General features: G+C 52.4%; 1 protein-coding gene across 2 annotated transcripts in view; it reads right to left on the bottom strand.

Moving 5' to 3' along the window:
• Positions 1–22382, bottom strand: part of RGS12 (regulator of G protein signaling 12) — a 150872-nt gene that overhangs the window by 62672 nt on the left and 65818 nt on the right. Inside the window, exon 1 of one of the 2 annotated variants that reach the window (XM_025386158.1) lies at positions 10560–11002. The exons of the other annotated variant lie outside the window; for it this stretch is intronic. Coding sequence (XP_025241943.1) covers positions 10560–10613 — 54 coding nt within the window. The 5' untranslated portion in view covers positions 10614–11002. Of the gene's footprint in view, positions 1–10559; positions 11003–22382 lie in introns of those variants that run through there. 2 annotated transcript variants of the gene reach the window in all.

Below are 22382 nucleotides of genomic sequence, written 5' to 3'. Positions count from 1 at the left end.
ACTGCCCTATTGGATTCTGGACTTGCATAGGGCCTGTAGCCACTTTGTTATGGCCAATTTCTCCCACTTGGAGTGGGGGTATATACCCAATGCCTGTACTCCCATTGTATCTTGGAAGTAACTAACTTGCTTTTGATTTTACAGGCTCATAGGCAGAAGGGACTTGTCTTGTCTCAGATGAGACTTTGAACTTGGACTTTTGAGTTAATGCTAGAATTAGTTAAGATGCTGGGGGACTGTTGGAAGGGCATGATTGTGTTTCAAAATGTGAGGTTATGAGATTTTGGAGGGGTCAGGGGTGGAACGATGCGGTTTGGCTATGTCACCACCCAAACCTCATCCATAATCCCCATGTGTCATGGGAGGGACTCAGCGGGAGGTAATTGAATCACGGGGGCAGTTACCCCCTGGTGATAGTGAGTAAGCTCTCATGAGAGCTGATGGTTTTATACGGGGCTTTCCCACTTTTGCTTGGCACTTCTCTCTCCTACTGCCATATGAAGAAGGACATGTTTGCTTCCCTTTCATCATGATTGTAAGTTCCCTGAGGCCTCCCCAGCCATGTGAAACTGTGAGTCAATTAAACCCTTTCCTTTAAAAATTATCCAGTCTCAAGTATTTCTTCATAGCAGCATGAGAACAGACTAACAGGTAATATTAAATTTTTATTTAAGGTATGCAATGTGATATTTTAATATATGTATACACTGTAATATGATTATCACAATCAAGCAAATTAACATGTACCTCTATCACCTCACTTAGTTACCATTTTTGTGCATGGTGAGAACCTATTCTCTTAGCAAATTAAGATTTACTCTCACAGCAAATTTCAAGCATACAATTAATGCAACATTATTAACTACAACCACCAAGCTGTACATTAGATCTCTAGAACTTACTCATCTTATAAATGGAAGTTTGTACCCTGTGTCCAACATCTCTCCACCACAACCCCCAGGCATTGGTAAGCACCAATCTACTCTCTGCGTCCATGAATTCAAGGGTTTTTTTTGTTTTTTTGCTTTTTTGTTTTGAGACGGAGTCTCACTCTGTCGCCCAGGCTGGAGTGTGGTGGCGCGATCTCGGCTCACTGCAAGCTCCACCTCCCGGGTTCACGTCATTCTCCTGCCTCAGCCTCCCAAGTAGCTGGGACTATAGGTGCCCACCACCACGCCCGGCTAATTTTTTGTATTTTTAGTAGAGATGGGGTTTCATCATGTCAGCCAGAATGGTCTCGATCTGCTGACCTCGTGATCCGCCTGCCTCAGTCTCCCAAAGTGTTGGGATTACAGGCGTGAGCCACCACGCCTGGCCAAATTCAATGTTTTTAGAGTCCACATATAAGTGAAGCCACACATGTTTGGCTTCATTCATGTTGTTGCAGGAGTTCTTTTAAGGCAGAATATGCTATTCTTGTTCTCTCTCTAAACATACACACACACACACACATACATACACACACACACACACACACACACACACACTGCCCATTCCTTTATCCCTTAGGTTTTCATATCTTAGCTATTGTGATTAACGCTTCCATGAACATGGGAGCACAACTATGAGAGACTGATTTTATTTCCTCTGGAGATACACCCAGTAGTGGATCATATGGTAGTTCCATATTTAATTTTTCAAGGAACCTCCACGCTGTTTTCCACAATGGCTGTACAATTTACATTCCCACCAATAGTGTAAGGGTTCCCTCTTCTCCTATCCTCACCCACACTTGTTATCTTTTGCCTTTCTGGTAACAGCCATTCTACAGGCATGCAGTGACAGCTCACTGTTGTGACTGCATTTCTCTGATGATGGGTGATGCTGAGACCTCTGCATATACCTATTGGCCATCTGTAGAGTTTCTTTGGAAAAATGTCTACTATGGCCTTTTGCCATTTTTTAATTGGGTTATTTGATTTTTGCCACTGAGTTGTATGAGTTCCTTATGTATTTGGATATTAATCCCTTACTGGATATGCAGTTTGCAAATATTTTCTCCCATTCACAGGTTCCTTTTTCATTTTGTTGGTTGTTTCCTTTGTTGTGCAGAAACTTTTTACCTCAATGTAATCCCAATTGTTTACTTTTAGTTTGTTGCTTATTCTTTTAGTGTCATGTCCAAAAAAAAATCATTGCCAGGACTGATGTCATGGAGCTTTCCCCTGTGTTTTCTCCTAGGAGTTTTTTTGGTTTCAGGTCTTAAGTGCCTTTAATCCATTTGTGAGCTGATGTTTGTGTATGGTGTGTGATGAGGACCCCATTTCTCCACATGACTTCAGGGGCAGCCATTCCCACATCTCCTGGCACATGTGGATCACTGTAAACATGTTTATGAATTAAAGCACAACATTCTTAATGTGTACTCTCATATACAGTACTATTTGTATTAATAACTTGTTTCCATTGGCCTATACTTCTTGGATTCTTTCCAAATTTCCATATATACACATTATACTTACAAAAAAAGTACAGTCACAAAAACAAAGTCACCCATGGAAAAAGATCCCAGTAAGTCAGCATTTTTCGGTGCTTACAATTTAAACATATACCATAATTAAACAGCTATAAAAATTTCTATAACACGCCTCCAGAATTGGAATTTACACTAAAGTAAATACATTTCTGTTTTAAGGAAACTGACAAAGTATTTTAAAATGTAACTTAAGTCCGCACAATCTCTGCTCCTCGGCAGGTCTCTTGAACATGTCAGCTCAGCTGACAAGGACTCAATTGCTCCTCTGCAGGAAGTCTGTCTGGGCCACACACGTCCATGGAGATCATGGATATTTTATTTTGAAATTAATGTTTTGAAAGTTTTAAAATATTTATGTGAATAGTGTCACATGAGGAATCTAACCTTTATTAAGGTTTATTCTGTCAGTAACACTAGACAAAAGGAATTATTAGAACATATAATTTCCAAATTCTATTGGTTTACAGTAATATACTGTAATATAAATTTTTCATTTTGAGCCACTGACAAAATTTTCTACCTTGAACATAAAAACTATTCAATCACCACATGATGTTCCTAAAATAAGGCACCAAAGGCCTGCAAGTTGCTCAAATGCATTAAATGTTTTCAATGCAAAGAGAAGAAATATAAATAAATGAATTAAGAATTTAATAATCAGCTGGGCTGGTGACTCACACCTATAATCCCAGCACTTTAGGAGGCCGAAAAAGGAGGATCACTTGAACTCAGGAGTTCGAGACCAGCCTGGGCAACATGGCAAGACACTGCCTCTACAAAAAATACAAAAATTAGCTGGGTGTGGTGGTGTGTGCCTATAGCTCCAGCTACCTGGGGGGCTGAGGCAGGAGGATAGCTTGAGCCGCCTAAGTGGCTGGGACTCTGACGGCTCCTGCACAGAGGGACCCAGTCCTTTCCAGCTGGAAGAAAGTCAAGGCAGCAGTGAGCCATGATCACACCACTGCACTCCAGCCTGGGTGGGAGAGTGAAACCCGGTCTCAAAAATAAAGAGAATTTAACAATCCAATTTGCACCTAATATATGCTTTACTTTTTAAAATTTCATCCTTTACATTTCAAGACAATCTCTTGCTGGACTAAATGCAGAAAAGCACAGCATCCACACCAGAGGCTGAGGCCTTGGAAAGGTGCGTCTGGGAGGCTCTCTGAGGCTGAGTATAGCACAGAGAGAGTATTCAGGAGAGGATGCCCTGGCTTGGTGGCTCACTGCACTCCCACATGCTGGGCTGCTCTCTGCTCCACTAGCACAGAGGTCTTCAGACCCAGCCATGACCCTCCAAGGGGCCAGCAAATCAATTCAGAGTCTGTGAGCAGCATGTTAAAAAATGAAATGGGATAAAACAGAACAACATGGAAGGGAAGCATGCGGCAGGTCTCCAGGCCTGTGCTGTCCGTGGACCCCACTTCTGAGCTGCAAGTCTGTGTGTGGACACAGTGCATGTGCATGCCTGTGTGCAGGATCTTGGGGGACATGTGTCTCCCCTGAGGGTGGCAGCACAAGGACTCCGATGACCCCTGCACAGAGGGACCCAGTCCCCTCCTGCTCCATCTGCCTCTCCACTCCTCAGCGTGGTGCCCTCCTCACTGCAGCCCAGCTCCCATGTGCAACCTCGCCTGGCAGCGCAGCTGCCACAGCCTGCGGGGAGGGCAGCACACCTGGTGCTGAGACACAGATCTGCACTTCTCCCTTTAAAGCGTGTGTGTGCTTCCTCCCTTTAAAGTGTGTGTGTGTGTGTGTGTGTGTGTGTGTGTGTGTGTGTTCCAAGGAGCTTTTCAACCTTGAATAAAATCAGAAGGAACTGAACCGGGGCAAAAACCACAATGACAGCATATTTCAAAGCAGCAGCAGCTAATATTCATTTCACATCCTTGGTGGAGCCTAAGATAATACATTCTGACAACTTTTGACCCCAAAGTAGTGCCCTTCTGGGGCAGCAGTAGGGGCCATCTGACTTTGGGATGCTCCTTCTTGTCACACCATAACCCTCTGTTGGTACAAACACCACACAGGCCTTTGCCCTCCTCAGCTCACCCAGTCTCAGAAGCTAAGGGCCCTCCAACACGCAGACAGGTGGCAGGCTGCCAGGCATCCACGCCGATATTCATGATTTAGGTTCTCCATGTGGCAGTGCCAACTCCCCACAAGGAAAGATGAGTGTAAAAGTCAGCTGTGCTGAGAGGCTCTGGGCAGGGACTGGCACTAACACAGCTGGCCACCAGGAGCTCATCCCATGTTGGAGATGAGGCCGGAGATGAGGCTGGAGATGAGGGCTGGAGATGAGGCTGGAGATGAGGGCTGGAGATGAGGGCTGGAGAAGAGGGCTGGAGATGAGGCTAGAGATCAGACTGGAGATGAGGGATGGAGACGAGGGCTGGAGATGAGGGGTGGAGATGAGGCTGAAGATGAGGTTGGAGATGAGGCTGGAGATAAGGGCTGGATATGAGGCTGGAGATGAGGGGTGGAGAGGAGGGCTGGAGATGAGGACTGGAGATCAGACTGGAGATGAGGGCTGGAGACGAGGCTGGAGATGAGGGATAGAGACGAGAGGTGGAGATGAGGGGTGGAGCAGAGGGCTGGAGATGAGGATGGAGATGAGGATTGAAGATGAGGCTGGAGATGAGGCTGGAGATGAGGGCTGGAGATGAGGGGTGGAGATGACGGGTGGAGAGGAGGGCTGGAGATGAGGACTGGAGATCAGACTGGAGATGAGAGGTGGAGATGAGGGGTGTAGAGGAGGGCTGGAGATGAGGACTGGAGATCAGACTGGAGATGAGGGGTGGAGATGAGGCTGGAGATGAGGGTTGGAGATGAGGCTGGAGATCAGGCTGAAGATGAGGCTGAAGATGAGGGCTGGAGATGAGGGGTGGAGATGAGGCTGGAGATGAGAGGTGGAGATGAGGGGTGGAGATGAGGCTGGAGATGAGGGCTGGAGATGAGGGGTGGAGATGAGGGGTGGAGATGAGGGCTGGAGATGAGGGGTGGAGATAAGGCTGGAGATGAAGCTGGAGATGAGGCTGGAGATGAGGCTGGAGATGAGGGCCGGAGATGAAGCTGTAGATAAGGGCTGGAGATGAAGCTGGAGATTAGGGCCAGAGATGAAGCTGGAGATGAGGGCTGGAGATAAGGGTTGAAGATGAGGGCTGAAGATGAGGCTGGGGCCCATGCCCAGGGAAACATTTCTTCATATGAACTAAGACTCAGCGACTGTCTCAAAATGACCTCCTGTGCAGCTAAGCCCTGGTCTCCCAGCCTCCTGTCTCCCTCAGGCTGGCCCTTGAGCTCCGACCCCTCCTGGCAGCCCCCTTGGCGGTATCTGGCATATCCAAGGGTTGGTTATAGGGTTATGAACTGCCCTGCCCACAGGGACAGGCGGTGCATGGCAAACGCAAGCTGAGAACTCTCTCACTCACGTGGCAAAGCATCTGCTGAGCTCCCACGACACGGTGAGCCATCCTGAGATGCTGGATGGACAAAACGAGCATGCGAACTGAACTGGCAGCCCTGTCCCACAGAGCCCAGTCCAAGGCAGAAAGCCATGGGGCATAGAGCAGGGGTGGCTAGGATGGCACTGCTCATTCTGGCAGGTGCATGGACGGGGCGCAGCAGGGGCAGCTGGAGGCTCCGCGGTGCTCCAGGCAAGAGATGGGGACGAGAGCAGGCTGCAGCAATGGGGGTGAGAAAGTGTAAACTCAGAGATTTTGAAGGCCGAGCCCAGGAGCTTGCTGACGTGGAGTATTAGAGGGTGTGGGCTCAAGCAGAAGGGACAGGGCCAGCCCTTCCTGAGATGCAGGAGACTGAGGGAGGGGTACACTGGAGGCGAGGGGAGAATCCAAGTCATGTTTGGGACTTAAGTCTGAGGGGCCTCCTGGATGTCTGAGGAGACACGGTGAGAAGATGTGGACCTGTCACTGAGGCCGGGGCCCAGGGCGGAGGTGCCCACTGCAGGGGCAGGTTGGGAGGGCAGCATGTGAGGGATGAATCGAGCCTGTCATGGAAGGTGGTGGAGGAAGGAGACCGGTCCCCGCCCAGCCCAGGCCTCCCCTTGAAGACCTGACAGTGGTGAGAAGCCAGTGGAGTCGGAGGGGAAGAGGGGAACCCAGAGGGCGCTGCTGCAGAAGCCCAAGGAAAACTGGTCCAGTACTCGAAGTGCAGCAGCTCCTGCTGTCTGGAGAGGCCGGGTCCCTGCATCATGTGCAGGATGGCAAAAGCGTTGCAAGGAACCTCAACCAGCCTCCACATCCGCCCAACAGAGACCGGGACGCCTGCGTTCACAGAGCTGCAGGGGACCCGGTAGGAGAAGGTGCTGAGTGCTCAAGGGCCTCGTCACGCGAGCTTGCCGCCTTTCTCCTTAGAACCCAGGAGAAAGGGGTGGGGGTTTCTGCCTGAGAAGGATACACCTCTGAGTACATAACATGGATGGACAGTTTACAGCTTAAGGTGTCCAATTTTTTAATGAAAAGAAGAGGAAAGAGGTGAAAATAGAAATTTATTAAAACAGTTTTTCTCAAATATACTTGGAGCTTTCCTCATATAGATGACAAGACTCAGAGCATCATAAAATGAGGGAAGACTCTGCAACCAGCATGTGAAGTGGGGCGCATGGATGCTCACCAGCACAGATTCCAGGCCCTCCTGCACCAGCTCAGGGCAACAGAGGTCTGGGGCAAAAGGCAAGCTGACCGACACGGCAGGACACAGGCAGGCAGAGGCCAGGCACACGGCCACAGCACACAGGGCGTGCCCTGCAATCTCAATGCCAGTCAGCACCACACTGCAGGGTCCCGAAGGAGCGTGGGCACATGAGGGCCATTTGGGAGACATGGTCAGTGACACTGGTGAGAGAGAGTAGGTTAATCCAGAATAGAAAAGAGACACGGTGAAATGCCAAAACCTTCCTTGATGGCCCACCAAGCCCACCCTACAGAGGCTCACAAATCACCCAGCAGAGGTGTCCGCAGACATGTCAGCTCCAGGCACGTCAGCCCAGGCATGCCCCGAATCCCTCTTGTGTCCTGCAGCGCCCATCAGCCCTGCCCCCCTGCCACCAGCCTCAGCCCCAACACAACCTGGTCCCACAGGGGCTGGGACTCTCTGTTGGAGGACCCTGGAACCTGCCCGCCCATGGCAGACTCATGAGGGAAGGGTGAAGGTTCCGGTCAAAGGCATGGGGGCCCAAAGGCTGCAGCCAGAGTCACTGCCATGTGTCGCCAGTGGTCACCGCCTCCTCTTAACCACACTCCGTCTTCCTCATTATCCTTTCACTTCCCCAGGCTCCGACACAGGCCCTGCCCTCTTCCCTGCATGAGCATCTGTCTACCTCAAGCCTCACTGTCAGGTCTCACCGCGTCCTCTGCATGACCACAGCTGCGCCGGGCCACAGACTGCACCAGCTCCCATGCCTCCTCCCTCCTGCCCTTCCTCAGTGACCATGGTCTCCACACTGCCTACAAGAGAACGTTCCACGTTTTTAAACAGTGCAACCCTTTTTAAAGATTTTTAAAATATTAAACAGAACGTCAATGCCTGGAGGGGAGAGAAGCCCCGTGGTCTCTGGAAAGTTCTTTCTGTCACACTCCGGCAGCCTGAAGACAAGCCCGTGCTGAGAGAAATGAAGACAAATCTACACCACACCTCATGTGCTCCCAAGTGTCTAAAGGGCTTTGCCTTGAGAAACAAAGTTTCTGCCAATTTCCGACACTGCAGAACCTCTTTTCATGAAGGAAGGAAAGGACACCCTGAGACATCACAAAACCACACCCTGACGGCCGCCGCCACCTCCATGCCAGTCACACAGAGCACACCTGGGGGACCCAGTGTGGATGCGCCCGAGGCGGCCTCTGACAGCTGAGGACTGGAGTCAAACCCCTAGCTCACACACAGGAGGAACGTCGGGGAAGCCAACGCTCAAGCGGCTCGGCAACAACGGTCATGCTCGTCCAGCCGTGCCAGTGGGGCCTTCACCTGGGCACTCACTTGCAGTGGTGACTTGTTCCCACGACTCAGAGGAGAGGTGGAACTGCCCCGGAAAGTCCCACCCAGGACCCTGTGACAGCCACAGGCTGACTGAACGGCTGCTGCCTGCCAGGGAGGCTCAAGCTGGGCCGCCCAGGGCTGCAGGAGCCCCCCAGCCCAGAGCAGCCACCCCACAGCAGGGCACCCTGGGAGGGGTGTGCAGGCAGAGAGCAAGGGCTCTCTTCCTCCAGGCAATTCCTATTTCTTTGGGCCTGGGGTCTCGGTGCCTCCTCTCAGCATCTAACTAGTGTCAGAGCCTGCAACACCTGACGCCACACGGTTTATGAAACAGGATGAGATGCCCCGATGAGGTGACGGGCACGGGTATCTTCCTGGCCTGCCGAAGCCAGGGAGCCAGGGATCGACTGATCTGGCCAGCCAGAGCCTCCGGAGATTCTCTCCAAGTGGAAATCCTGGCAGCTCCCCCGCATGCTCTTTGAATGGAGTCGAGCAATAGCTCCTAGAAAAGCGGTCGCGTCCTCCCCCTCAGGATGAGGGGACCTGGAGACACACGGGCCTCCGAAAGAGTGCTGCTGCAGACACAGACGGCAGCACCCCAGCATTCCCTGGCCCTCCCATTTTTTAGAACAACTACCTGACGCTCAGAGGGGGAAGTAATTCTGCCGACCCCAGAGGCTTTCCAGCCCCTCATCTGCTGGCCAGAGCCCAGACAGGCAGAGCTGCAGCAGAGACGACCACCCACCCGCTGTGCCTCTGACTGAGAGGGGGGGGAGTCGCTCACTTCTGATGCCTGGCGACCACATCAGCCAGATTCCAATACGCTCGCGTGAACAACTTATCCGCCAGTGTAAGCATTTGCAAGAGCTTCAAAAGGAAGTCCAAATCATGTAAACGGGCACTTACAAAGGCAGGTTTTTAATGACTTTACACGGAATAAAAAACAAGATTTTCTACAACTTGCCTGGACGTACACTGAGATGAAAGTGCTGCCTACACATAAGTACAAATGGCTAACTGATTAACTGACCCATTAAACCCATGACAGTTCCAAAATTCACTTTCCGATGCAGGATATGAAACAGAGGTTACAGGAACACATTCCTCCTGCACCAAGACAGCCAGAGGCGGCCCGCAGCAGGCACGCCCCAAAGAAGACCAAAGCTGCTCCTCCAGCCTCACGCAGCTTCACCTTCCAAGCGGCTTTCCAAATGCACAGAAAGCTGGTGGATTTCATCAGACTCACGCTGGCCCTGCCCAGCAGACCTGCGTCTATTTCCCACTTAAAAGGAAGGCACAGCTCATTTTCCCGTTCCCAACCTCCATGCCCCTCATCTCTAAACTAGTAGTTTCTCCTTCGGTTCTCTACAGAAGACTTTAATTAGATATTAGGAAAACATTAAGATTATACAATTCCCAGAAAAGAATGAATTCAAAATCAGTGCCCAGTAATTACTAAGACTTCTGTACATAATTTAAATTTATTTTTATCTTTACATCAACACAGCCATAAGAGGAAAATAGAAATTATTTTTATTTCATCTCAATTCTTTTAAAAAGCCATTTTAGAGTAACTTCAACTTCATAAGCTCATATAGTAATCACCAATATGATCTATAGTAGCTATCTATATGCACATTAGCCAAATCAACTCATTACATTTAGAAATGTAAGCTACCATCATTTAAAAAGCCTAAGATTTTGATATATTTATCTAGCGTAAAATTAATATTTCAACAAAATCAATTCACTCACATCTTCCAAATCTATGAGAATTACTATGGTAAAGGAAAGAAAAACATTCGATGCCTTCTGTAAGTTCTAACTTAAAACCTGGCAGCTCGGGCTCCCGAAGGATTGAGGCCGGCGGCCGGGTGTGTGGGGCCCGGGACGCGCTGCAGTCCCAGAGCCTCGGCCGAGCCTCCGCAGCGCTCGCTTTGAGCTGTGGTGCAGACACATGAAAAGCATTTCCAAAGCTTATCCTTACAAGCATTTGCAAGTCCCATGGCTGCCACTCACTAAAACAGGATAACCAGGGTGCCACGCTTTCTTACCACTGATTAAAGGAAAAGAAAAAGCCGGAATAACTTACCTGCTGGTCATTGGAAACGTGCGTTTCGTTTGACAACTGTTTCCCCAAATTCATTGTAAGGCACCGAGCCACACTAGGCACCCGGGTCTAAGACACACCATTCAACACCGCAGCTTGTGTGTGTCAGAAAAGTTTAGAGGCATTTCCGATGAAGTTCCCTCTCGCTCCCTTCGTAACCCATGGCAACAGGACACTGCAGGAAGCTGTGGCTTGCCAGGGTTTCAGACTCTATCTCAATTGTCTCATCCAAAGAAAGAAACGTCATTTACATAAATCACGCTGTGAGATCATTTTTAAACTATTTCCTCTACCAAATCAGAAGAATAAAACTTCGGCCGATAGGGGTAATTTCTCAGTCAGTAAAACAGCTGCAGGGAATTTGTTTTTTTTAGCATCGTGGTGCAGTTCACAACCTTAATTACAGTTGCCAATGATTCTATTCTAAGCCTCCACATGCACCAGCTTACTGGGTGGCAGCCAGCGGGATCTGGCACACGCCTAAAGCCCTCTCAGTGCTATCTGTATTCCGTGATCTGCTCTGCCCACCCTCCAAATATATGAAACAACCAGAAAGCGAGGGAACCATGATGGATCCTGGCTCTAAAAAGGAAGGCGGAAAGAAAAAGAAAACTATTTATAAAGCCTAGGGATCACTGCAAAATCATCTGTTAATTTTCTAGAGATTTAGGGGTAAACCGCTCACCCCAAAGTGCTTCCCTGCTGTCAAAATCATGCAGAATGGGCCATCTGGGTCTCGGTCTAGGCTCTAGGAATCCTAACCCTGAAACGTTAGATTGGGGGAAGCTTCACCATTAGAACTGGGGAAGCTTCTTGCCCAGGAACTGCAAACTCAGTGCCCACAGGGCCACCAGGCTAGGTCCATGGCTCTTGGGTCTGGGGTGAGGCTGCCAGCTGGGAAGGCACTGTGCCAGCTCTGCTTCTGCCCTTCTGTGGAGGAACATAAGCATTTCCAACACGAGAGTGTTCAGTGAGCAGAACCCACCGCACTGGGTACACGCTGCATTTCACAAATGCACAATGGCTGCTTGCAGAATGCGCGGCAGCTCACGCTTCCTTAGAAGGCTTTTCTCAGGAGCTGTGCACGTAACAAAAGTGTGGGGGAGTCTGTAGGAGCAGGCAGGCAGGCGCCCAGCCACACCCCCAGCAAGTGGAGGAATCACCCCAAGGCAGCCATACCTCCCTCTGCACAGCTGCTCCTCGTTGGAAGGGGCGCCACCTCCACTTCTGTCACCAGCCCAGGAAGGGGCTCCCGCCCAAGCTACTGGGACCTGCGGTCAGCCCCGTAGGTCTGGAGTGGACTCATAAGCCCTGTTCCTCGGCAGGGCCTCGCCTCTACCTACCATGGCCCCACCCACTTCCCCTGGGCTCTGGGCCAGAGGGTCTACCTTATGTACGATAGGCATGGCAGGCAGTGTGACAGAAGCTGGAGCATGTATAGACCAGGCCCCCAGACCACATCACCATTCCTGGGCTAAGCCACATCTCTCAGATAAAACCAGCATCCTTGTCCCCTGCCCTCCCGTCAGCACCATGCACCCAGCCCCCACTACACACACAGGCACCCCACACACACGCATGCACCCCACACACATACACACACCCCACACACGTACAACCCATACACACGCACCCTCCACACACACACCCCACACACACGTACCCCCTACACACACCCCACACACACATGCACCCCACACACACGTACCCCCATACACACGCACCCCCTACACCCCCCCCCACACACACCCCACACACACACACACGCACCCCCCCACACACACACCCACACACACACATGCACCCCCCGCACACACACAGGCACCCCCCCCACACACACATGCCCCCCACACACACCCCACACACACGTATCCCACCACACACACACACACTCCACACACCCCACACACAGCCATAGGCACCCCACACACAGGCACATACACACACACAAGCACACACACACAGGCACCCCCCCACATACAGGCACACACATGCACCCCACACACACGTACCCCCATACACACGCACCCCCTACCCCCCCCCACACACACCCCACACACACACACACGCACCCCCCCACACACACACCCACACACACACATGCACCCCCCCGCACACACACAGGCACCCCCCCACACACACATGCCCCCCACACACACCCCACACACACGTATCCCACCACACACACACACACTCCACACACCCCACACACAGCCATAGGCACCCCACACACAGGCACATACACACACACAAGCACACACACACAGGCACCCCCCCACATACAGGCACACACACAGAGCACCCACCCATGTACACCCACCCAGGCACACTTTCAGAGATAGAAATCTGAAGGTTCCGGAACAACAGCAAGGGGTTCTGGGGTGGCCGGGTGAGCCCCTGACACTGACCTGCCCATTACCCTCATTGGCTTCTGAGGGGCCTGCACTACTGACAGTTTACAGAGCTTTGGAGGAGACAGTGGTCTCCAGGCAGGAGCAGAGGACAATAGCATCCTGGCCCCCCAAGGGCCCCCAAACCCTGGGGAAAGCCACCAGCACCTGAGAACTGGATGCAGCCTGGGCGTGCGTGGGGCCTTCTGTTGAGAGGTTATCACCTAAGTGCTAAACTGATTTCACCTCAATTCTTTCACAGAAACATCTTCATCCCAGTGTGTTCCATCGAGGACAGAAAGGAAGAAACACGATTTCACATTGTCTACGTGGTTTATTCTACAGAGCCCACAAAGCAGCCCAGGCCGATAGAGTTCCGCGTGCTGCTGTCCAGTCACTAACAACAGGTCCTCCGGATTCTCCTGTCTCTCTCTAGCCTCCCCCATCTCCTTTTTAGTGGGAGCCTGTCCTTTTCTGCAGCTGCTGACCTCCCCTGTCTAGCCAGTGCCTCCCCTCTGCAAATGGGTGAGGAAAGGGATGAGGCAGGGCCAGAACATGCCTGGGAGACCCCCTGTGACTGCCTGAGGGCCCCAGCAGCAAGTGCCCTGGGGAGACGGGGATGAGCCCCCTGCCACATGGTCAGAGGTCCAGGAGCTGCTGACAGCCATGCCCCCAGAAGATTCCGGGCCCCAGCCCATCTCCCCTGCTTCATGCTCCACCTCCCTTGTTTGGATGGACGTGTTTACTCAGTGCCTGGTGGGAGTCGGGTTCAGACCCCGGGCCTGGGAAGCCCAGCACAGCCCTTCACAAACATGCACGGCCAGCCTGGGCACAGGAAGAAAGCACTGCAAGGTGGGAGCACCCAATCGTGCGCTGCACAGGCGCCGGCGTGAAGAGAAAGTGGGCAGAGTGCTAGCTGGGAAAGGGCGAGCCATTCTCAGCCCTCCAACGCAGGCCCGCCGCGGATCCCAAGGAAGGTGAAGCCCCCGTGTGGTGAGCCCGGCAAGTGGGCATGTGAGCCTGGAGGCAGCTGTGGTGCAGCGGGGGCTCAGGCCTGCACCTCACTGCCCAGCTAGACAACAGGACGTACTTCCTGAGTACCCAGAGGGAGCCCCTCACATCCCCAGGGGTCTGTCCTGAGCTGGAAACCTAGGGTGGGCAGGCGGGCAGGGCTAGGTTAGAGGAGTTTGAGGATAGGAGCTCTGGTTCCAGCCAGGGCAGCAGGGATGATGGGGGTGGCGGGGCAGAGCGCATTCTGGGTGGGGAGAAGCTGAGCTGAGCAGAGGTGAGGACCCACGTGGGCTATGTCCTGGGGCCAGGAGAAGCCTGGCTAGCTGGAAAGTTCCAGTGAAGGCAAAGGGGCCTGTGGGTGACCCAGGGTCTCCAGGACCTGCCAAAGAGCTCCTCCTAAACTCTGGGTCTCCTAGCAGGCTCACCTGCCTCCCCAGGCCCCTCACCAGTTCCCGCCCCCACCCCACACCAGTCTCTGCTGGGGGACACATCCCGTGATGCCCCAGCCTAACCAGGGCCTTAGGTGTTCCTGGGACACAGCTCGATCTGGAGGGAACAGAAGCACTCTCTCCTGAAGGTTTCTGGACGGCGGAAAGGGGATGAGCGCAGAACACCCAGGCAACGGGACGGCCCTGGTGGCCCCGGGCAGCAAGCGCTGCTGCCTCCTTCATGGGGCAGGACCACCTCGCTCTCAGCCAGGAGGGCGCGGGAGGCAGGGACTGGAGGAGCGCCTCTGCTGACGGTCCCGGAGACACCTGCAGAGCTCACAGATGTGATCACAGGCCCGGATTCTCTCCCTGCTCTTAACCCTGGAGGCCTCGGGGGGCCACGCCAAAGGCCCGGGTATGGCTCCTCTGTGGGCAGGACCCTCAAATCTCCCCAAGCTGGGCTCTCCCATCCTCCTGCCCTCCACCCCTGACCCTGTGTAACCAACTAGACAGCTGGCTGCCATACGCCAGTCTGACCCTTTGCGGTTTGCCCCAGCACCTGCCCCAGCCCCGCGCCTAACCACCACGAAGCCTGATGGTCCTGCCTGCCTCCCTTCCTTCCCCATCGCCCTTCTTGGGTGTGCCATGGTGCTGCCCAGGTCAGCACCCCCCGGGGGAGGTCCCACCCCCACCTGGCCTGCAGCTGCTCACAGCCATCTCCACCTCGAGCGCGCCCCATGCAACGGTGGCCCACGCAGCCCATCCAGGACCAGCTCAGCAAGGCAAGGAGGGGTCGACACTGAGCATGTTCTCCACTGCCTCCCCAGAGCCAAAATAATGTCGGGCACATAGTAGGTGTTCAACAAACATTCACTCAATGAGAAGGCCCTGAAGCACTGAAGAATCCTATTACATGCCCAGAGTTCACAGGATCTTAAGGACACTTCAGAAATTTTCCCTTATAATGGGTTTTAAAAGCAGACTGTGTATGAAAGACCAAGATAAGCAAAAATTTCTAAGTTAAATTCTGAAAATAGCAAAGTCACAAACCTAAGAGACAGGGTAAAAGGAGCTTATTCTGAGAGGCCTGTGAGGATCTCATTCCCACACAATGTGACGTGCGACACGTTGTCCCAGAGGTGAGTGGGAGGCCAGGAAGAAGCCAACGCTATCAACCCAACAGCCAAGAAGGCTTAGGCCGGACTCGGGGCTCCGTCGGTTTTTGCTGGGAATTACAGCTCTGGATGGGCAAGATCACAGCACAGGCCTCAAGACGGGATCAAGGCAACTCACTGGGGACAGATGTGAAAGCTCCTGTCACCTCCCTCCCTCCTCCCTCTCTCAAGCCCTGTCCTCCCTCCCTCCTCTCACCTCTGTCCCTCCTCCTACCTGTCTCCCTCCTCCCTCCAGCCCCATCCTCCCTCCCTCCTCTCACCTGTCTCCCTCCTCTCTCCAGCCCCATCCTCCCTCCCTCCTTCCTCTCTCAAGCCCTGTCCTCCCTCCCTCCTCTCACCTCCGTCCCTCCTCCCACCTGTCTCCCTCCTCCCTCCAGCCCCATTCTCCCTNCTCCCCCCCCCCTCCAGCCCCATTCTCCCTCCCTCCTCCCACCTGTCTCCCTCCTCCTTCCAGCCCCATCCTCCCTCCCTCCTCCCTCCCTTAAGCCCTGTCCTCCCTGCCTCCTCTCACCTGTCTCCTTCCTCCCTCCATCCCTATCCTCCCTCCCTCCTCCCTCCCTTAAGCCCTGTCCTTTCTCCCTCTTCTCACCTGTCTCCCTCTTCCCTCCAGACTCCCTCTACAGGGCCAAGAGTAGGCACTGCCTGCTGTGCAGGTGACACCATGCACTCAACCCCACTCTGCCGCTGTAGCATGAAAACAGCAGACGGCACCTGCGGCCCAGGGAGACTCTATTTACGAGAACAGGCAGCGGGTCTGGCCAGGGACTGCGGTCTGCCATCCCTGGCCCTGAATACCCCCTCTCTGCCCAGCCCCTGAGTCCAGGTCTGTCCCAGGGTCCAGCCCAGGCTCCTGGCTCCTACAGCTCCCAGGGAACCTGCAAACCACCATCACCTCATCCTCCTGTCGCCTGGGACACCCCTTCTGCTCCCCTGGAAAAGTGCAGCTTCCGCCCTGGGTGCAGGAGGCTCCATCCAGTGACCACCTGGATTCTGCCTGCCTTGTATAGGGTGTGCCCCTCTGGGTCCCACACTTCACCCAGCCTCCTCTCGCCACAGGGAGGGTCCTTCCAAGCAGAGGTGCCAAGCCTCCTCCTGCAGCAGCCAGGCCCTGGCTCTCCCAGGCAGCGCCCACCAAGTCAAGTGATGGGAAATCAGCCAAGGCCCCCAAATTCTCCACGCCACACACAGGGCAGTCGCCTTCTCCTTCAGCTCCCGGCAGTAAATTTACCCAAAGCTTCTGTCACACTTAGAATATCCAAGTCCAGGTGTCAGCCCAGCCCTCCCTCCTTCTGTCCCTGGGACACACCAGCTGCCCCAGGCCCTGGGCCGTGTCCCAACACCTGCCCTGGCTCCCTCCGAGCGTCGGGCACTCCCCACATCACCTGGCCTCGTTTCCAGGGGCCACAAGCCCCTGGACAGTCTCCTGCTGCTGCTGTTTGTTCATCTCTCCCAAGTGGAGGGCAGACTCCCAAGGGCAGGACATTGCCTGGCCCAGCCCTACTGAACCACAGCTCAGGAACAATGCGGGCCAACTTCCGCGGGGACATCTGCGGGAGCAGGTTCTGAGGACACACCCACCCTGCCAGGGTCCCTGGGTGAGAGGAGCCCAGTGCCAGGAAGCTCAGCACATGCTGCAGGGGCTGCCCTCAGACATGGAGGCCCCAAGTCACAGTTAGGCAGATGGACGTCACGAGCCCAGGAGCCCTGAGGTGCAGCCAGTGATGCGGTGCTAGTATCGGATGGTGACAGCCAAGCCAGAACTCAAGGGACAACAAGGCCATCCCCAGGGTTTACACGGTAACCCTTACAAACAGTTACATGATTCATCAAAGATAAATTCTGCTTATTTTGCTGGTGAATAGAGAAAAGCACAAATATGAGTAAAATACAGTTCCTGGCCATCTCAAGACACGTGCAGAATCGGAGAGGGAAGCATTCGAAATCACAGACGATGTGACCGAGCAGAGCCCCAGACTCCCAGGTGCCCGGCCGCTCCGGCAGCATGGGTTCTGCAAGCCTGGGGGGGCCTGTGCCCTCCCCATCCCGGCACTGCACTGCCCTTCCCCGTGTTCACCCCGCCCACTCCGCAAGTACCTCCCAGCCCTCCAGGCCACCCTCAGGTTTCTAGTGCCAAGCTTCCTTCCAGTCCCCAACCCCGGGGTCCCAAGGGGTCTGTCTACCTCCCTTCACTCTGGTGACCCCACTCCCTCTCAGCTCTTGTTAGGAACCACTGTTGGTCTTTGGGCTGTTCCCGCCAAGCCTGCCCCAAACCAGGAGGGCTGGCAGGTCCACACACTGCCGCCTCACTCCTGCACAGAGCCCTGCAGTGAGTGCCGGGTGAGCAGGACGTGGCGTCCATCTCCACAGCAGGCAGTGCTGTGGTTTCCCAAGCAGAGTCTCCTACACGTGGAACACGCAAACCCCTGTCCTTCTCGCCATCTTGCCGCTACACTTCTCCCCACCGTGGCTCCTTACCAGGAGTCGACTAACTACAAGACTCGGGGTCTCTCAGGGAGGCTGGAACCCAAAATGAAAGTCAGAGAAACAGAACATGAGCCAAGCTTAAACTGGATTTTAAAAAATTGTTTCTCTTTAAAATAGCTGAATCTCTTTGATGAGGGAAAGAATAGAAACTCATAATCACCAGTCACTTTTTCCATTTTAACATAATGTAACTTTGCAGAAATAATTCCAAAAACACTAGGATTTATGAATGAGGTAAGAAGAGGGAGAGAACTGCTAGTTCCAAATAGCCTTGCCATGCACACTCACTGATGCACACACGATCTCACACACACCCTCGCACACACACGCCCCCACACTCACTGATGCGCAGTCTCACACACTCACATACACACGCCTTCACATACGTGCACACACTATCACACACATACTCACATACATCCTCGCGTTTCAAATGGCCTTGCCATGCACTCACAGACGTGCACGCTCTCACACATATACACACCCTCACACACACAGATACCTTCCCAGTCACACTCACACCCTCGCGCACACACACCCTCACACACACAGCCTTACACTCCCACACACTGACACACTATCACTCTCACATTCACACACCCTCACACACACCCTAACTCACACACACCTTCACATCTTCACACACACCAACTTCCTCGTACCCTCACACTCACACATACACACACCCTCACCCTCACACAGCCTCACACACTCCTACACACTGACACATCCTCACTCTCACATACATTCACACATACCCTCACCCTCACACCGTCACACACCCTCACATCTTCACACACACCCTCACATACACTGATACCCTCGCACCCTCACACACACCCTCACAACCTCACACACATCCTCACATCTTCACACCCTCACACACCCTCACACTGACATCCTCGCACCCTCACACCCATACACACACCCCCACGTCCTCACACACACTGACATCCTTGCACCCTCACACACCCTCGCACACACCCACACCCTTGCACCCTCACACACATACACACACACCCTTGCACACACCCACACCCTCACACATCCTCACATACATCCTCACATAAACCCTCACACCCTCTCACACCTTCACACACACCCTCTCACCCTCACACATCCTCACATACATCCTCACACACCCTCTCACCCTCACACATCCTCACATACATCCTCACATAAACCCTCACACCCTCACACGCACACACCCTCACTCTTCATGACATGAGGCTACACACTGGTTAGGACAACTAAGGAAAAATGTGCCCTCAACCTGGCACTCGCAGGAGATCCTGCAGACTCAGTCCTGCCTGGCTTGGGCAGGGCCTGGAACCCCACCCATACCTCATGTCCCCTACCTGGGTCTCCAGCACCCTACCCCTCCTTCACTGCCACTTCCCTTTGAGACAAGGAACACATGTGGAGAAACCAGCAAACAAAACCCAAGTGCACCAGCCCAGCCCCATCCACAGCGGATGGCTGCCCTCCATCCCCCTCAGGGCCACAGCCTGCTGTGGGTGACGAGGGAGAGCACTACACACTGGCTCCTGGCTCCCAACACTGACTTCCCCAGGCTGGTGGGGGGCACTGTTCCCTGAAAGCCTCAGTCCCAAGAACACAGCTCCACCAGGAGCCTGGCCTGTGAGAGGCACTGATGCATGTGGGCCTATCTTCTAGGCCCTCGGTGCAGCTCTAAGACATTTCGCAAACACTTTAGACCATCTCTGTCTGAACCTGACTTAACACCTGGAAGGGAGAGACCTTCCCTCTGACTGCATCTTTCCTCAATAGGCCTGTTGCTGCCTCCCTTGCAGAACAAACAAAACTCGCCCCTGCAATTCCCAGAGCAGCTATGTTATCCTCTGACCTCCACCTCTTGCCTCGGGAGCTCCTCCAAGTGCTCCCCACCGAGGGCCTTCCCTTGCTTCTGCTACCTGGAGCCAGTTCATGCCCTTGGTTTCCATCCCACCCGGCTCAGAGGCCAGCCTGCCCCTCGCCATTTCCACTCACGCACCCAGGTCCCGGGCCCCATCTTGCTTTCAGGCCCACTTGCAAACCCTCATCCCAGAGACTAACACTGCCTGCTCTGGGCTGATGCCCTAGCCTTTCAAAAGGGCTGGAAAAAAATATACACAATCAAACTGCCATTGTTGTCATCAACTGTAACACAAATTCAGAAGAGTACAAAACAGAAAAGCATGGCTCGGTGGTTTATCATAAAGTGAAGCCCACAAAGCCCCCACCCAGTTCACAATGAAAAGCACAACAATGTTCTAGCTCTTCTTTATGGTTCTACCACTGAAGCACATAACATAAAACCATGGTTTTCAACAGTCTTGTCTGTGTTCAGATTTCTATAACTGGAATGGCACAGGTGCATTCTCTTGCATCTGCCATCTTTCTGTGATATTTATCCATGTTATTAAGACAGCCATAGTCCATTAGCTTCTACAGCCATCGAGCATTCCACTGCGGGAATAAATCACAGGCTATCTGTCCTTTCCACTGCTGGTGGGCAGTCAGGCTGCTTCCGTGTAGGGATCTTATGAATCCTGCTATTTTGAATTCTTGCACATGCTCTTGGTACACATGATGGAACTCTAGGAATTTGCCTGGAAACGTTCTCATAGGTGACTTTGGCTAGCACCCGTAATAAAATGTCTACTCAAATCCCTCGCCACTGTGCATTTGAGCCATTTGTCACTCTCATGGACGTGCTGCGTTCTCAGGGTCCACGGGCCTCTGTGGGTGGCTGCGCCGTCCTCCTGCCCTTCCTTCTAGGAATGGTATGTTTCGACGAATGCAGGTTCCTAATATTCATTTAATCACAATCATCAGTCTTTGCCTTTACAGTGAGTGCCTTTTGTATCTGTTTTAAAACCTTTTACCTCACAAAGATGTATCTATAACTTTCTTTTGCCCTTCATAAGGAAAATTAGAAAATATCTGAGACAAATTAAAATGAAAACATGACATACCAAGGCTTATGGAACAGAGCAAGAGTAGTACTAAGGGGGAAATTTATAGCCTTAAATGCTTACATAAAAAATAAAAAAGATCTCAAATCAACAATTTAATTTTACAACTTAAGAAACTAGGGAAAAAAAAAAAAACCAAACCCAAAGCTAGAAGAAGAAAGGAAATAACGAAGATTAGAGCAGAGATCAATGAAATAGAGAAGAGAAAAACAAGAAAGAAAATCAATGAAACCTAGTTGATTCTTTGAAAAGATCAAAAAAATGGACAAATCTTTTGCTAAATGAACTAAGGAACAAAAGAGAAGACTCAAATTACTAAAATCAGAAATGACAAAGGGGACATTACTACCAATTCTACAGACATAACAAGAATTATAGAGGAGTACTATGAACAATTGGATAACCTAGATGAAATGGAAAAATTCTTAGAAACACAAAACCTACCAAGACCAAATCATAAAGAAACAGAAAATCTCGCCAGGCGCAGGGGCTCAAGCCTGTAATCCCAGCACTTTGGGAGGCCAAGGCGGGCAGATTGCTTGAGCCCAGGATTTCAAGACAGCATAGGCGACATGGTGAAACCCCAGCTCTACAAAAAATTTAAAAAGTAAGACTAGGCGCGGTGGCTCTTGACTGTAATCCCAGCACTTTGGGAGGCCAAGGTGGGTGGATCACCTGAGGTCAGGAGTTTGAGACCAGCCTGGTCAACATGACAAAACCCTATCTCTACTAAAAATACAAAAATTGGCCAGGCATGGTGGCACACGCCTGTAATCCCAGCTACTCTGGAGGCTGAGGCAGGAGAATCGCTTGAACCCAGGAGGCAGAGGTTGCAGTGAGCTTAGACTGCACCATTGCACTCCAGCCTGGGTAACAAGAGCGAAACTCCATCTCAAACAAAACAAAACGAAACAAAAAAACTAGCTAGGTGTGGTGGTACATACCTGTGGTCCCAGCTACTCAGGGGACTGAGGTGGGAGGATCACTTGAACCCAGGAGTTGGAGGTTGCAGTGAGCTGAGACTGTGCCACTGCACTCCAGCCTGGGAAAAAGAGTAAGACACTGCCTCAAAAAAAAAAAAAAAAAAAGAAAAAAGAAAAAAAGAAAAAAGAACTAGAAAATCTGAATAGACCTATAACTAGTAAGCAAATTAATCAGTAATAAAAATCTCCTGACAAAGGAAAGCCCTGGACCTGATGGCTTGGTTAATTCTACCAAACATCTAAAGAACTAATACCAATCCTTCTCAAACTCTTTCTAAAAGAAGAAGGGGAGGGGGAGGAGGAGGGGGAGGAGGGGGAGGGGAGGAGGAGGGGGAGGGGAAGGAGGGGGAGGGGAA

This window comes from Theropithecus gelada, chromosome 5 (assembly GCF_003255815.1).
Source record: "Theropithecus gelada isolate Dixy chromosome 5, Tgel_1.0, whole genome shotgun sequence".
Lineage (NCBI taxonomy): Eukaryota > Metazoa > Chordata > Mammalia > Primates > Cercopithecidae > Theropithecus > Theropithecus gelada.
This window is presented reverse-complemented; position numbering and strand designations above follow the sequence as displayed.